This window comes from Canis lupus, chromosome 20 (genome assembly GCF_003254725.2).
Source record: "Canis lupus dingo isolate Sandy chromosome 20, ASM325472v2, whole genome shotgun sequence".
Lineage (NCBI taxonomy): Eukaryota > Metazoa > Chordata > Mammalia > Carnivora > Canidae > Canis > Canis lupus.
In genome coordinates, this window is record NC_064262.1 from 6,591,969 (window position 1) to 6,609,188 (window position 17,220).

General features: G+C 43.8%; 2 protein-coding genes across 4 annotated transcripts in view; one reads left to right on the forward strand and one right to left on the reverse strand.

Annotated features, from left to right (window-relative positions):
• Positions 1-17,220, reverse strand: part of SYN2 (synapsin II) — a 200,635-nt gene that overhangs the window by 24,579 nt on the left and 158,836 nt on the right. Inside the window, exons 5-7 of the mRNA XM_025449577.3 lie at positions 14,369-14,458; positions 4,213-4,275; positions 3,669-3,811 (exon numbers count right to left, since the gene is read on the reverse strand). Coding sequence (XP_025305362.1) covers positions 3,669-3,811; positions 4,213-4,275; positions 14,369-14,458 — 296 coding nt within the window. The remainder of the gene's footprint in view (positions 1-3,668; positions 3,812-4,212; positions 4,276-14,368; positions 14,459-17,220) is intronic.
• Positions 6,162-17,220, forward strand: part of TIMP4 (TIMP metallopeptidase inhibitor 4) — a 37,563-nt gene continuing 26,504 nt past the window's right edge. The window contains exons 1-5 of one of the 3 annotated variants that reach the window (XM_025449582.3): positions 6,173-6,765; positions 7,980-8,077; positions 8,475-8,589; positions 11,163-11,287; positions 11,934-17,167. In XM_025449582.3, coding sequence (XP_025305367.1) covers positions 6,627-6,765; positions 7,980-8,077; positions 8,475-8,589; positions 11,163-11,287; positions 11,934-12,131 — 675 coding nt within the window. In that variant the 5' untranslated portion in view covers positions 6,173-6,626 and the 3' untranslated portion in view covers positions 12,132-17,167. Of the gene's footprint in view, positions 6,766-7,979; positions 8,078-8,474; positions 8,590-11,162; positions 11,288-11,933; positions 17,168-17,220 lie in introns of those variants that run through there. The other 2 variants (XM_049098548.1, XM_025449598.3) reach the window with 2 other exon arrangements.

The window sequence follows — 17,220 nt, forward strand, 5'->3', positions numbered from 1 at the left end:
CTAGAACCTGGATGCCCTGCCAACCCCTAACCTCAATGTCCTCCTTCTTTCTGTAGTCCAGCCCAGACTGCTGCGGCTCCATGGAGGCTTTCCTGATCTTTTCAATCAGATGAGCACTTGCTCTCCTGAACCCCTAAAGGACTTTGCCTGAACCTCACTTAAAGTCCTATATCTACTTTTCACATTAGTTATTTGAGCTAAGTCTTAAGTCCACAAGTCTGTAAACCACTTGCAGCCTATCCACTTAGTATCTGGGCTGACTCGGCATATACAAACTGAATTCTATTGATCCTGGGAATGCTCTCAAGATTCTTGTGAATATCTCCCCATGGCTTCCTTACTGGCTCATTTATTTCTTTATTCAATAGTTGATTTCTGAGAGTCTACAGTATTTTAACAATGTGACTCTGGACAAGTCAGTTAACTTCCTCAGGCTTAAGTTGCCTCATCCATTCAAATGCAGCTGATGGAATCAAGTCACCATCTTCTCTGAAATGCCCTCTGCATCCTCTGCACCCTCTGCACCCTCTCCATCCACAAGCAGGTGTTAAAGTCAACTAGTCTTGGACTAAATTGGAGGTGGATGACCTGGTTTCTGGTCTGGATTCGCCCTTGACTGCCTGGGTGACCATGGGTGAATCACTTCACCTCTCTGAGCCTCTTATCATGAGGTGGTCATGAGGATCAATTGATACAGTTTTAAATAAATTGTAAAACACCAAAAATAGGCCTTCTTAATTATTTGTCTTCACTCAGACACAGTCAAGAGGAAGGAGTGGCCTAGAGGACAGAAAAGCCCTGTCACACTACTGACAAAACCGTTCATGTGCTGTCCTTCTTACTTGCTACTGTCTGGAGAGAGGATGCATGTGGTAGTCTCCACCCAGCAGTTCCCAGGAGTACCTTCCCCAGAGGCTGATCTCAGACACTGAGAAACCTAGACATATGGCTAATTTTCAGAGCCCTGAGGCGGCCTAATGAGTCAACTGATGTGGTAATAACAACCCCTCACACTTATACAGTACTGATTGCTTTCCAAGGTTCTTCCTCCACAAACCTTCACCAGAGCTTCAGTACACCAGAGCCTTCAGTACAAACCCCTGTTGTGAGCAGGCTGACATTCTTGCCCCAACTTTATAGACAAGGAGATTAAGACTCAGAAAGGTTAAATGACTTGCCCAATGTTGTGTATACAGTCATATTAGACGTAAGATAGAAAAACATCCAAGACTCTTGGTTCCCTCATTGTGCTGTGCTTCCCCTATACCCTACTACCTAGTTCAGAAAACATAAACAACTAACAGATGAATGACTTCCAAAATCTGAGTAGTGACACAAAGATAGATCATAATAAAACTAACACTGTCTTCCCAATATTGGTGGTTTATGAGTGTGTCCCTGTGACCAGGCTGGGCTCTTCAATGGTAGGGGCAGAGAGTCACTCACTTCCTGGTCCCCAGAACAGGACCCTGGTACATAATAAGGGCTTGGAAATTTGAGCGAATAATAATAATGTCCTTCAGACTTCACACCTTTCTCTAACAATGAGATGCAGGGCACAGATCCATCCTAGGTTACCTAGGTTGCATGGGAGAGCATCAGGGACACCCAAAAGCCACTCAGTAACAGCTCAACTACCTCTCAGGACTTGTAGGTCATCTGACATCCACAGAGAGAGGCACATTATGGCCTACTGAGAGCAGAGTGGTAACAGTACCCTCTTCCCACCAAACATGGCTGTCTCTGGATCTCCATGGTGAGAGCTAAGGGAGTAGGGAAGACTCTCAAATCTTATCTTGGCTATTGTCAGGTCAATTCTTTCTGAAAGCAAGGGAACAGATAAACGATTGGGAAAGAGGAGCCAAGAGGAGCTGAATATTCCCCTAAATCACTGTCCTTTGCAAATTAAAAAGTAAGTAAATGTTTTCTAAAGCTTCTTTGGCTGCCCACCTTTCATCATTAATAGAGGATTCTCTTTTCTTATGCTTCTTTGAAATTGCTTTTGGAAATCCTAGCCTTTAAAAATGAGGTGTCTCCTTTTAAGGATCAAGACACTTTTGCTCCACTGTCATAAGCATTTTGTGTTTATTTAGGGGATTTTACTTTGTTATTTTGTTGTATTTTTTAATTTAGGGGATTGTAAAAGTAAAGGGTAGGAAATCTGCTTTCCTAGGTGCCTACACATACTGATTTTTCTGCTTCTTTTAGCTACTTTTTACAATAGTCATTTAAATTATATTATATCATGTATACTTTTAAAACAATCCTAAATTGCTTTTTGAAGCAGCAAGACTTTAAATAAAAAATTATAAACTTTTAAAAAGTAGCAATCTAGTAAAAAAAAAAAAAGTAAAAAAGATTCTATGCTTCAGTTCTGTACAAGGGCTCTTCCCTGAATACTTATTGGGTGCCTCCTCTGTGCCTGCTGCTGCACAAGTTGATGGGGCTGCAGAGATGATTTTACTGTTCCTGCCCAGGGAGCTCTTTAAAGGATAATAGAAATTCCCATGTGTGCAAAGGGCGAAAAGAGAGGTGTGTGCAGAGTTATGACAAGGGAGGGAGGGGCATGGCTCCTAACTAATTCCAGGGGTGGGATTTAGTACAAACACTAACCAGGGGAGACAAGAACAATGGAAATAGATGGACAAGGGAAAGGGAAGCTGTTTAGGCTTAAAGTCTGCTTAAGTGCTGAGCGGCCAAAAACAAATTTGTATGTTAGAATGTTCTTCATTTGTAAAGGAAATACTACCCTGTAGGTTTTACAAAGTGAGAGGCTCACATTTCCAAAATTGGAATTGTAAGCTATTTGCATTCTTATGTACGTTATAGAAGATTGGGTCATCTTTAAATCTTTTCTTTCTCTAAATTCGAATGAAGGAAACTTAACTTTCCATTCTGGCAAATGGACATAGTTAGGTGGAGAAGTCATCTATTCTCATAACTACTAGGCTTTTAGTGCTGTGGAGTGTTTCCAGGGCTATATATTTTCATTTAGGAGTTCCTTAACCTTTTCTGAGTTCTGGAAGCCTGGTGAAGCTTATGGATTCCTTTCAATATATAAAAATATATAAGATATGTGAATGTATAAAATAAAGTACATAAGATAACAAAGAAACCCAATTATTTAAAATAATTATCAAAATATTAAACAAATCTGCAATTAGTAGAACAATATATTTCTTTGTAAATAACAAAAGTATTTTCAGGTACAAATGCAGTGACAGTTCTAGTAACTACCATGATTCCTGAGTAGTGATAAAAATAACTGGTATTTAAAGATACCTGGCGTAACTGTAGTTTGAATCAAAAATCTCTGTGATTACCTTTAGTAACAAAGGCACTTGTGCTGTTGCTACTACAATAGCTTATTGTGGTTTATAACTGAAGAGATGTCAAATTTCATTTAGAAGCTAGTGAATAAATGAATAATGAAATAAATGAATAAAATAAATATTCATTTTATTTCTCATCTTAGTTAATGGGACCTCCTCTGACTAGAAAGGAACTCAGGCTAGGATTCCCTGACTTGAATGGCACCCTCTCTCTGGTCTCTGCCTTTTGGTCCAGGTGAGGCAAAACTGAGAGTTGGCTGCTATCTGGAGGCTCAGATATTCCACTGGGCTGAGGAGAAAGTGAAGAGTATCTGCTGGGTCCCCAGCCCCACTCACATATAAGCCTTGTAGTTGTTGCCTATCTTCTGGACCCGGATGTCATACTTGGCGTCAATAAAAGGCTCTGCTGTGGCATACGTCTGGGTGAGAGCCACCACACTAGCAATGTCCTGGAAGTCGTAGTGGTTTTCCACTTTGACCTAATGTTGGAGCAAGGCAGAGAGGAAGAAAAGGAGACATACCAATACATACACTGAGAGTCACAAGAGCTCTGAGCCTCTAAACCCATCACGATGTTGTCGATCTGTATGTAAACCTGGATGTCACATCTCCCTAGGACACCCCTCCTCTCTAGTTTCCCCTCCTAGAACTCAGGAGCCACACTTGCTGTAAAGGGCCCAAGAACCCAAGTGAGTGGCCTGTACTCTGCTTGTTGGAAGAGGTCTGTTTGGGTAACACTCATGGCTTCAGAGAGGCCAAATCATCTCCTTAGAAAGAATAAATGGGGAAAGGAGGCAGAATAATCCATAATAAGGCTCTCTGAAAAGTGCCCTTCTTGGCCTCAACCCCAAAGCATAGCAAACCCTTACCATGGCCTTACCTTGCCCATGCCTGAGTGAGCATGGCCAATCTTCACCACCACAGGGAATGTGGGCAGTGTCAGCTGAAAGCAGAGGAGGAAGGAATGAACTGGTCAGACTGTGCCTCATCTCTGTGGAATCTTACAGATATTTTTCTTGGTAACACCTTTGGAAGGGTCCTTTAAACAACTAGACCAACTTACTTGGTTTACAAATTAAATAACTGAGGTCTGTAGAGTGACAGTGACCTGCCTAAAGTCATAGCATACTAGTAGCAGAACTGTAAGAACCCTGTTCTGCCACTCAGTACTCCACATCTTCAAAATTCATTGCTTCAATCTCTGCATTAGACAAACCCTGGGCAGGATCAGTCCTTAACCAAAGCGAATTTAGAAAAAAAAAAGAAAAAAAAAAGCATCTTTGAAAGGGTGAATCCTGTTGTATATAAATTGTATCTTAGTAAACCTGAATTTAAAAAGAAATATATCTTGGAATCTTAATGTCCCTTTGTCATATACCTTTTAGTACCCTCCCCTTCCCCTTCAAATGTCCAGCTTCCTATTCTGAACCTGGCCTTTTCCCTTCCTTTCAGTGTCTTCACTGTTCACCAACACTCCAAACTCACCACCAAACACAGCGTTAGGATGCTAAGCCCTCTTTCTGCCCAGTTTGGGGTTTGGAAGAGAAATGACTTAAGAATTCAGCATGCTTATAATTTGAAAGACATCCTTAAAAGTGTAAACTCTATTTTGGGATAGTCATACTTTAACAGAAGGACAATAGAAACCTAAAAGGAGAACTATCCTCCAAAGGCAGGATTTCAAGTGGTTACAAGGTGGTGATGGAGGAAGTACTAGGGTGGAGTGGAAGAAGCACTATACCATATGTCAGGATATTTGCACTCTAGTCCTCTCTGCCATTAACTTTCTGCAAGTCACTTTCCCTCACAAGTCACTTTGTCTTCACATTTGCCAAACAAAGAGGTTGGACTGGATGCCTTTTCCCATGCATCCAATACATCAGGCTCTATCTTGGTTCGAGTGTTATATGAGGAATCAACCTGGTCCCCAAATCTCATCCTTCTCAATCAGACTCAGCTCTCTTTCAATTCTTTTCTTTTCAAACATCACTATCACATCAAAATGGGAAGATATCTTTTGAAAAACTTAAAGTTAACTCTGATAAAAAGTCAGATTCCTATGGGAATTCTGGGTGTGGACAGATACTGGGAACACCCAACCTGAGGATTTCAGTATTTCTGGCTGAGACTAGTTGAAGCTGGGGCAAAGAGCTTCAAAGGGCTTTGGAAACATGTAGTTCAAGCCTATATAATGGGGAAGAAAGTGAGGTAGAGGTTGCCAGAGAGGCAAAGGTTGCAAAGCTACCTTGTGACAGAATCAGAACCTAGCCTTCCACCTTCTAGTTCAGCACTGTGTGGGAATATCCTACAATAATCTCCTGGGTCTCTTATCCTTTGGAGACTTGGAGCCCTATGCTCTGTCAAACAGAGCAGACAAGGCTCTGGTTGCAGTGACCCCATGAGCCTTGGTTCTTTGACAAGACTCAGTCTTCTCCAGTGAATAATGACACGAGACAAGAATCAGTGGTCTGAGAATCCAGGGTCTGGAGAGGGCTTTGAAGTCCCAGGTTTGCTTTAGGTGATGGGATAACGCCCGCAAGGAGCACGGTCCTCGGCCATCTGCAGAGTCTGAGGCTCTGGATATGGGAAAGGGTTTCTAAAGCACAGGCTGCTTTCTCTGACATCTCTCCCCACCCCCCAGCCAACAGCGCCAAGACACACACACACACCCCAACTTTCTCTGTCCTATTCCATTACTGTTTGCTGTTGCTTTGGAGCCTCATAAATAGGGCATTGAAAACACTTCCTGCAGCTGAAAGAAGCCCTGAGTAGCTTGTCTCATTCCCAGTGTGCAGCTCAGCAAGAGGTCCGTCCTCTCTGTCACTGTCTCTTTTGCCTGTTGTAATTCTGTCTGCCTCTCTCTGACTCTGCCTGTCTCACTTTCTGTTTGTGCCTCTCCTCACTCTTGTTCCTTCAGAGTGAATCACAAGCCCTGGGTCTTTCTGCCCTCGTGCATTTGTCTTTGTTTCACTTTCTTTCTGCCTTGACACCATCCTTTCTCAGTGCTTTCCCTCTACTTCTATAAGGCTTAATTGCTCAGGCAGGGAAATAGAGGCCAGAGGCCTCTCTCCTGGCTTCCCTCTTCATTTTACTGAGCCTGCCAGTCAGGAGAGCTGTGGGTCCTGCAGCCGTGGGTGGCCTACTGCCAAAGGAGGGAGGAGCCCATCCGGGCGGGACTGCTCCTAGGTCCACCTCAAAAAGCCTGGGGTGGGGGGCGCGACGCTTCTGGATGCGCCCTGGAGGGTCTGTTTGGTCTGACAGTCCTCGCAGGCTCAGTCGGGGCTTTGCGGTGTCATGCCCCGGGGCCCCCGGACCGCGCCGAGCTGGGCGCTGTTGCTGCGGCTGCTGGCACTGCTGCGGCCGCCGGGGATGGGTGAGGCGTGCAGCTGCGCCCCTGCGCACCCCCAGCAGCACGTCTGCCACTCCGCGCTTGGTGAGTCCGGAGGCCCAAGAGGTCCACAGCAGGGGGTGGTTGTGTGGGGTTGGTCTGGGGCTGAGCTGTAGACCTGGAGTCTGAAGGAAAAGGGAGGAGATCAAATACTGCACCAGTTGCCTCCTACTGGGGCTGATGGGTGGGCAGGGCCGGCGCCATAGCAACCTTGCAAGCTCAGAGCCTGGCTGACTTGCAAGGAAATGAAAGTGTAAGGGACCCCCTTAATGAACCCCTGCCCCCTGCCTACTGCAATTATGGAGTGTCCCTGAACAAGTCACAGGAGCTATCCAGTGATTATTCTGAACTACTGGATGCGGGGAGGGGGAAATAAGGGCCAGGGGACTGGGCATTCATTATAAACATCCCACTGTGACCAAGCCTATAATTGTTTACTCCATGCACCCCACCCCAACATACACACACCTTTGCCCCTTCCCTTTCCTTTGCCTGGAATGCCCTTCCCCCATACCTTTAAATTTCTGGCAGACTTCTATTCATCCATCAAGGTCTTATTTAGGTATCTCTTCTCTGAAGACTTCCTGACTCCTTGGTGTTACCACAGTATCCCTAACATTTTTGTACTGCCAGTATACTGTGCTGTTATTCTTTGTAAATGTATTCTCTACTAGACCAAGAGTTCTGCAGGATGGGAGACCCTGTCCTAACCATATGTATGGACTAGTACTATTACCTAGTGTTAGACCAGGCACAGAGAAGAATTTTATAACCAGTTTTTGATTAATGCCCAAATGGCGAGAGATAAACTACCTCTGTGCAGGGTCAGAACATATTTATTAATTCAATAAACATTTACCAACATCAGGTCTGGGTGGACTCTGTTGAGGCCTCAGACTATGTAAGTAGATGACTGCAAACTGACTATTCTCAAGGGGCTCCTCTTCCTTCTTCTATCCTGATGCCCACCTCCAACCCACTGCAATCTAGGCTATGCAGGTAAAGTATAGAAATTATACTTTAATATAAAGTATATTCTAAAGAGACCTAATAGGCCTGAGGGGTTTAGAACTTCCAGCAGCTGCAGAGGAGGAGTTTACAGGTCCCCACTCTTATATACATGGTCCTCCGTACAATCCAACAAGACCTAAACCCAGAATTCCCTCATAAAATTCTTCAGGGGGCTGAGGTCATCCAGATGCCAGATGGAACTGCTTCAACAGGTTGCTGAAGTTCCCCTCTTTTCTCTTCTTATGCAGCAATAAGGGCCAAAATATCCAGTGAGAAGGTAGTTCCTGCCAGTCCAGATCCTACTGACACTCAAAAAATGATCCGGTATGAAATCAAACAGATAAAGGTACATGGGGACAGGACAGGGCATTAACCCCCTCGGGCTATTGGGAGGAGTGGGGTCTGTGTACTGGGAGTGGGGCTGGTAGGTCAGGCAACCTGGCTCATTGATCCTGGGGTATTGATGCTGAAGTGGCAGGGAGGAGGCCCCACAGGCCCTTAGGGGTCCATCTAGTCCTACAGCTGCCTATGCGTGAGGCTACTAGAGGTATTCTCACTGGAATAAACCAAAGTTTAGATTTTTCATAAGAGAGAAATGATCCAGGTGGGCCATCTGTGTGTGCCAAATCCTGAACTAGACTTTTGTTTAAAATTTTTTTTTTTAGATTGAGAAGTGAGTTTTTCCTGTTAAGATAAAAAGTATACTCACTGACTAAATATTGTTTTTTGTAATTGCCTTTCAGATGTTTAAAGGGTTTGAGAAAGTCAAGGATGTTCAGTATATCTATACACCTTTTGATTCCTCCCTCTGTGGTGTGAAACTGGAAGCTAACAGCCAGAAGCAATATCTCTTGACTGGTAAGTTAAAGACCAACAAGTGGCCCTAATAGTCTCTGTCCTAAGCAAAGCAGTCAAGAAGGAGCCAGGGCTCCTTGGGCAGCAAGCTGAGCTAGGTGGCATTTTCTTGGGCATAAAACAGAGTTGTATTACTAAGAGGCAGCCTCTGAGTTGGGAGAAGCTGTGGTAACCTTTCTTTCAATGAAGAGTCTTTATTACAGTGATCTTGGCCACTGTTTCACTGTTTTAAGGACAAGCTGCTCTCCCAGCCTAGGGCAGCTGGTTCCATTTTCAAACAATTTTAATTGATGTTAAGTTTGATATCTTAAGCCAAAAATATGCCACTCTGAAACTGCCCCTTGTGAATTCAGTTCTGCCCTCTGCCTATGATAATCCCTCACAGGCCTGAGGACCATAAATACATGCATTCTAGCTCTAGGCCTGCTGGTCATGGTTCCCAGACCCCTTCCTATCCTGGCCACTTTCTCAAAATGGGATAAACACTGTCCCTGTCCCTACCCTCACACAGGACCCCAAACTGGACACTGTATACTATAGGTGATGCCTTGGTTTCACAGAACAAACAAGGATTGTGCATGTGCAACCTTGCCCCACAACATATATACTATAGTTACTGTAGTCTATAATGGCATTAACTTTAGGTTGCTATGTTGGGTCATGATCTTGGCTCATAGCCTCGTTGGCTAACTCACATTAAAGACCATATTCTGGGGTACAGTAAAGCACGGTCTTTAACAGAAGCCTTGAATCTAACAATTCTAACAAATCTCTATGAACCTGGGCCCAGGCAGGTCTCCATACTCAACTGGTTGGGACAGAGTAGTTAAGAAACCACACAAGAATATGACTCTGTGAGTGAATGAACACAATACTAAATTATTTTATAGTTTAGGGAAAAGAGGTATCTGTGTGGTTGTAAACAATAAGGAAAACTTCACTGTGTAAATGGGACCTAAATTGCCCCTAAAAGAAGAAAAATATTTGGAAAGAAGGCAACAAAAAGAAAAACACAGCAGGTGAGGAGAACAGAAGGAATTTCCACTATCTGTCCATCCATTCAGCAATAACGACCACCCACTCACTGCCAGGCCTTGGGCAGGAGTGTAGAGACTTAATGACAAGCCACAGTCCTCAAGGAGCTCACAGTCCAGGCTTGGCTCTTGAGAAGTCATAGCCATTAGAAGCTACACTGGTAGAGGCTCCCCAGATCTAAGGATGTGGAATTGTGTTGATCTGGGAGCCTCTGGATGAGAGAGACAGAGGCAAGGGCATGCCACTGAGGCCTCCAGGTCCCAGGATTAATAGACAAACTTACTTCATTCCCTCTGTGTGCTAGCTCTCTGCCAGGCACTGTGGTGCATTCAGGGGAGGAGAAGACATGTTCTTTGTCCTCAGTGTCAAGTCTCACTGATAGGTGGGGATAAATGACAAAATACAAGTCCTCTGAAAAGTCATCAGTGGCCCATGCTCTTCAGAAGAAGGCACAAGCTCTTTTGTCTAATGTTGAAAGTCCTTGTGACCAGAACACTGCTGACCTCTCCAGCTTTGTCTCCAGCCATGTGTGATTGACAGTTCCCAGCCCCTCATTTCCCCCAGAGCTGAAATAAACTACTTGTAGTTGCAGAAGGTGTTCTGCTGGGTTGTGCCGCTCCACCCTGCACAGGGCAGTCCAAATGTCCAGAATTCCTTTCCCTCATTTGTCTGGCAGGTGAACTCCTACCCACCCATTCAAGGCCAAATGCAAGCATCATCTCCTCTGAGACACCTTCCTTGCCCCTCACCCCTTCCACAGATAGAGATAATTGTGCTTTGTTCATTCTTATAGAACAGGATAATTTTTATCTACTTATCTATCTGCCCTACTGTTTATTAAGCTCCTTTGGAAAGAGATTCCGTCATATGTATTTCTGGGACTAAGTCATAGCAGTTGCTCAGTGAATAAATGAGTGACAGAAGTTCTAAGAGGGATATGGGCTAGGGTGGTCAGAGATGGCTTTGAGGACACTGTGGTACTCAAAAGGGTCTTTGGAAGCTAGGAAAGGGTTTGATAAGTAAAGAAGGCGTGCTTTTCTGTGGGGAAGGGGAGAGACTCACCAGGATAGGTATCGACAAGGCAGGAGACTAGGCTGTGTAGATGTTGGGAAGGGTTGGAAAGAGGAAGGGACCTATTATTTATGGAAGCTTCTGTGGGCCCGAGCTGTGCTGGGAACTTTACATTCTCTCATTTCATCTTGACGACAACTTACTACTTTCATCTTTGAGCTGAGAAGTCATGTGACTTTCTGAAGGTCATACAGCTGTAAATGAGAGAAAGGGGGTTGTACCAACAGTCTGACTTTAAAGCTCTCTGCACCACATTAAAGGCCTTCATCCTACAACTCTCTCTCATATGAACATAATCTGTTAACATCTTTAATATGTAAATTACAGAGTTTTTTCTGGTTCTTTAATTGAGCTTCATGCCACCAAGAAGCCATTGAAGAAGCGGCATTTCTGAGCTCTTTGAGGACCTGGGTTCCTGGAGGTCCACAAGCAGATTCCTCATGCTAGGTTCTCCTCCATTCCCCTTGAAGGTCAGGTCCTCAGTGATGGAAAAGTCTTCATCCACCTGTGCAACTATATCGAACCTTGGGAGAACCTGTCCTTTTTGCAGAGAGAAAGTCTGAATCATCACTACCATCTGAACTGTGGCTGCCAAGTAAGGGAATGTCCATTGGCAAGGTCTTTGGGGGGTGAGGGAAGGGTCTTGAGCCTTGCAGCCTCACTTTTCATGTATTCCTTCCTTTGTGCATGTGTTTACTCATGTATTGTACTGTATTTGAACCAAATACATGGACCAAGCTCTGTATGAAGTTGGGGATGGGGAAGCAAGATGGTCCATAGTCCATGATCCCAAAGTACTTACATTTTGGCTGGGAAGGTGGCCATCATATAAAGAATGAGATAATATAGCTACCATTTAAAGAGAGTCTACTTTTTGCCAGGTCCTGTAATGTCTATCTATTTAAAATATTTAATTTAGTCTTTATAACAAATTTATGAAGAGTTCAGATTTCTATTTTAAGGCAAAGAAATTAATGCTATAGGAAGTGAAGCGATTTGCTCAAGGTCAGTGGTAGACTAAGAACCCTGAGGCCTGTCTGACTCCAAAGATACCATTAGAGAGGCAATACTGTGTGTTAGGAAATTGGGGAAAGGGGACTCAGGAGGAAATTTGGGGACTAGGAAAGGCTTCAGAAGTCAGGGGCATTTGAGCTGGGTTATAAGCATATGTAGGAGTCTGAAAGGCAATAATGGAAAAAGAACACCCTACTCATGTTGATGTTGTGTGGCTATGACTCTAGATTACCACCTGCTATACAGTGCCCTGTACCATCTCAGCCCCTAACGAGTGCCTCTGGACAGACTGGCTGCTGGAACGGAAGCTCTATGGGTACCAAGCCCAGCATTATGTCTGCATGAAGCATGTTGATGGCACCTGCAGCTGGTACCAGGGCCGCCTGCTCCTCAGGAAGGAGTTTGTTGACATCATCCAGCCCTAGTAGGGGCCAGTGACCATCACATCCCTTCAACCATCCTGAAGCCCAAGCCAGTTTTCCTTCCCTGTGGAGCTCTGGCTGTCACCACCTGCCTCATCACTGCCAGCCAATGGAAAGTACCAATGGATAGTTTGGCTAGAATTAGGATAGGGATGGGGTATGTTATAGCTTGTATCCAAATGCCAGCCCAGCACCTGTCAAGGGCCAGGGAAAGTAATATGACTTTTCTAGCCAGCCTTCAGCCCATCTCTCCTGCCTCCCAAACCCTTTTAGTCGAGCTGAAAGCTGTTACTGAAAATTTTGATTCTGGCTTAGTTTGTTTTTTAGGTCAGAACTATTCCCTTTTCTATTCCTTTTTCTCTTACCTTAACTGATCTGATAGGGGAGAAATGATTATTATACATATGAGATGATGTAGCCTTGTGATGTACAATACCAGAAAGTGGGCTGACAGAATCAGAATCAGAACAAACTGATTTGGGGGAATGAAAAGAACAACCCACTATGGCTGTATGTCCTCTACTCATGTCCCCACTCAATCTAATCCTCTCATATACTATTATCTGTTTGAGGGAAACTCTTGGGGGATACAGTCACCAAACATGAGACCTGCAATGGCCTAACCTCCCTCCACATGCTATAATCTCCTCGATACCATTCCTGGCAGAGGATCTAGTCCAGTTAGCATGCCTCTTTAGGCAAGAATAGACTTAGGTATGGTCTCTGCAGGTTAACTATCCTTAAAGCCCTCCACTGATATCCATAAAGCTTCTCTTCTGTTTCTTTTAGAAAGCCCTTCTCTACTAGATTACTAATGGTTTTATTCCTAATTCAGAATTTTTTAAGCCAAAAAAAGCTTTTCTATTGTAAGATGAAATTCCCCTTTAGCTTTTGACACCTCAGAGAGATCTTAGCAGGTCCTCTCTTGAGGGCAAATTTCAGGATAGAGGACAGGAGAAAAGTAACACAAGGACACTTGGGGGAAAAGATGGTAGATGGGGAATGTGTTTTGCAACTGTTGCAACTGTTTTCAGTGGTCAGCCCTGGTAGACGTTATGGCAGGAGAAAAGCCAGTTTTATTCCCTGTCTACCCTTCAGTTCAGTCCCCATATCACTGCGGGTTACAGTCTCTGAGAACTCCAAGTACAGATCCCTTAAGGTTCCTTAGATTCTGCAAGGCTTCTAGCTTGCCCTGAAAGGGAAAAGCCCTTATGTTCACCTCAAGGATTTATTAAGGATGAGGCCTTAAAGTTCCAGAGCCTCTTCCTGGCAAAGATGAAGGAGGTAGTTATTTTCAAGGCCCAAGGTTGCTATTCATTTTTTATGTGTGGTTTGCTAATAAGCAGCGCCATCTCCATATGCCAAATGAAGGTTCTTGATTCACAGAAATTGTTCAAATGGAGATCCCTTTTGGAGCAGGGAGTGGGAAAGGGAACAAACATGATCACTGTCTCACAGTACAATACTAGAATGTTATGGCAGAAAGTCTCCATTGGTGGGTTAAGCAACTGACTTAACTAGTGGTCACCAACTGACCTTTCAGGCCTGGGGCAGAGGATGTAGGGACAGAGAAGAAGAAGACAGTTGAGCTAGAAGTTGTCTTAAAGGAAACACATTAGCTTTAGTCCTGTACCAACCAACCATGCCATCTCTCTGCCCCTTCTGACATCCTAGCATGGCCTCAGAGAAGGCACAGTGTTAGTTAGCCCAGTCTTATCTCAATCTTGAGGAAGCCAAAGGAATGGAAGGGCCTGGTGAATAATAACAGGAACAACACCTTACATCTGAGGAGTGCTTCACACTTTTCCAGAAGACTATTACTTAATCTCACTTACATTTTATAAGTACCATATTAGATATCCTGGTCAGAAATAATGATGCCCATTTAACTTTCCTATTGGGAAACTCACACACAGGGACTCTAACCTAGTCCAGTGACATGTGGCAGGGCAATGGCTAGAACCCAAAATAGCAGGATCTTCTGATTGTTGATCCAAAGATTTCTTACTTTTTCAGCTTCATAAAATGCCTTTGTTTCTGCTCTTCCCTATTGGGTCTCCGGATTTGGGAAGCAAGAGGTTGGCATTTAAAATTCAGGTGCTCTAGCCCCACAAAGCAGGTCCACAGTTAATCCCCAACAGAGTCTCGGGGGGTTGAAATGCTGAGGCATTTAGAGCCCCATAATCACCAAGCTCAGAATATAAACACCAGAGGACTAAAGTCCCCACTCAATCTCCTACCATCTCTTTATGGTTGGGGTAGTATGTCTGCTCAATGAGTGGGAACTTCTCTCCTCCCAATGTCTTGTAGATGGCCACCAGCTGGGCAAACTGTAAAAGAGAAGCAAATATTTCAGCTTATCTAGACAAATGCAACAGACAAACATCAATCTATCAAACAAATATTTATTGGGTTTGCTATGTTGGAGGCTTTGTACACTGAGGATATAAAAGAGGTATACTATTCTTATTTTTAAAGAACATATGCATTAGTTGGGGAAGGGAGAAAGAATGCACTAACATTCATTCAGTACCTATATGATTTTAAGGATATTTCATTCATTCCTCATATCAAATTGATGAATTAGGTATTTTATAATCTTTATTTTACATATGAGGCTCAGAGACAGTACAAAAGTTGCCTAAAGTCACAGAGCTGCAAAGAGATGAAGCTGGGATTGAAATTTGGGTCTCTAACTTAAACACTTGCATTCTAGAGATGGCAACTGATAAAGCTAAATAGGTAACATGGGGACAAGTCATGAAAGTTCAAATGCCAGGAAAGGAATGATAGCTTTTTTTTCTGCAGGCAGTCTGAAGTCCTAAGAATTGGAGCAGGGGTCATGAATAAAGCTATTCTTTAGGAAGATTTTCATGCTCATGGTATTCAGGATGGATAGACCTAGTCTCTCTAGGACTTACTACTCATTTAAGAACTGAACTCACTGGATCCTTCACCTATGAGAAACCAGAACAACTCTACAAAGAAGAGGTGAGGTACACATACTTACAGTGTGAGGGTTGAAAACCCTTTGGCAAACATCTAGCACCTCCTGGAGTCCCTTGCCCCCACATTTTATAAGTGAAGAAACCAAAGCCCAGAGAGATCACTTGTCCAAGGCCACATAATAGTTGAGCCGTATTCATAGCCAGGCCCTTTTATTTTTGATCTGTAACTCTTCACATGGCTGCCTTTCAGACTCTGCAGAGACCATGCTTTTCCCATAGTAAACACACAGGCCTTTTCTGCTCAATCCATTCAAACACACACCCACTCAAACACCTATCTCCAGTGCCTTGGCAGCAGAGGTAATCCAGCATCTTCCCTCTAGTGCTACTTAGGTTAGTTTACAATCTAACCACTGATATCTGGAACTGCTAGAAGGAAAAGTTGCCAGATCAGACTTGCCTTCTATTTACCAGAGAAAGGAAAGCTAGAATATTTTTCAAAAGCTCAGGACTTATTCTCTATAAGGGATGTTGGTACATGAGCCAGTGGGGACAGAAGGTATGGAGGGAGGAGTAGAAACTTAGAATGGATTTTTAGAAAAATGAAGTCTTCTGGTTCTTGTTCTGTCTGGAACTTGCTAGGTGCCCTTTGGGCAAATGATTTCTCCTCTCATTTTTTTTATATATAAAATGAAAAGAGTGAATTTAATCAGTTCCTCAAACTTTTTGCCATAAGGGAACACCATTTTATTATATTTCCCCCCAAACTCCATTATCAAACTGCAGTTTAAGTGATCATATATTGTGGTCCTTTGTTGGCAAGGATAGAATTTATTTTTGAAATACTGGAAAATCTTGGAATTTCTGGGTCACTCCTCTTTGTGGAACGGCTATTGACTGTAGATCTTGAAGGCCTCCTCCAGAACTGAAAGTATGATTCAGGGACTCTCAAACCCTCAAGATTTTGTTATTGAAAGAGACTTTAGGGATGCCTGGATGGCTCAGCAGTTGAGCCTTTGAGAATCATGCCTTTGGCTCAGGGAGTGATCTCAAGGTCCAGGATCAAGTTCCACATCCGGCTCCTTGTGGGGAGCCTGATTCTCCCTCTGCCTGTGTCTCTGCCTCTCTCTGTGTCTCTCGTGAATAAATAAATAAAATATTAAAGAAAAAAAGAGAGACTTTAGATCTTGTAGACCAAACATCTCATTTTACACATGAGGAGATGAGGCTAAGCTAAAGAAGCAAAGGAGAGCACAGGTTCCTAGATCACCCCTGGAATTGGGACTGCAGGACAGCACCCAGGTAGGTCTCTTCCTGCTCCTTGCATTCTCCATTATACTTGCTGTCCTTGCCATTCTTTGGTTTTTCAACTTGCTTTGATTGTCAAGACCAACCCCTCAGACTTTTCTTGCCTTCTCTGATTCTTCCCATCACCCCATCTGACCTTTAAGTCCTGCCTGCCCAGATTCCTGCCTCTGGATACCTGCCTGAGCTCCCATAGCTCTCCAGCATCGCCAGCAAGCGGATGCCAGCTCTGCCTGACAACCTCTGTCCTGCTGCAGCCCACGCCCTGGCATGGCACTGAGGCATGTGGGGCCTCATCTTTCCAGCATGTGGGAGAGTTACACAGACACCACAGCAATGCCAAGAAGGCCCACGGCAAAATCCCAGAGTCCTGGAACAGCAAAACTAAAATGGCAGCCAGTTAGGTCCGTGGGAGCTAGTTAGGTCCGTGGGAGCTCACCCTACTCTACTCCACTCCACTTTTAATCTCCAGCAGTCCCTGTCAGCTCAAGGTATTGGACTTGGCATCTAACCCCTGCCTCCTTTGGAAACTTAGATTAAGTCACAAGCACACAGTTACCAATTAAACAAATGTAATATCTGATAAGGGTTATTTCCTTTATGCATAGACAAAAGAATGGATTTTGGAGCTGGGGGTGGTGTTGGCAATGAATAGGAAGATAATTGTTCATTACCACCACTTCTTCAGTGAATCGGGAAAGACTTCTTGAAGAAATGAGATTTCAGAATCAGTCTGAGCTTAATATGTTATCCTTAGCCCTCCTGAAAATAAATGCTTTAATTCAACTCTTGTGTCTCTGCCTCTAAAAAACCCAGATGGAGTGATAGGATTTTTAGAT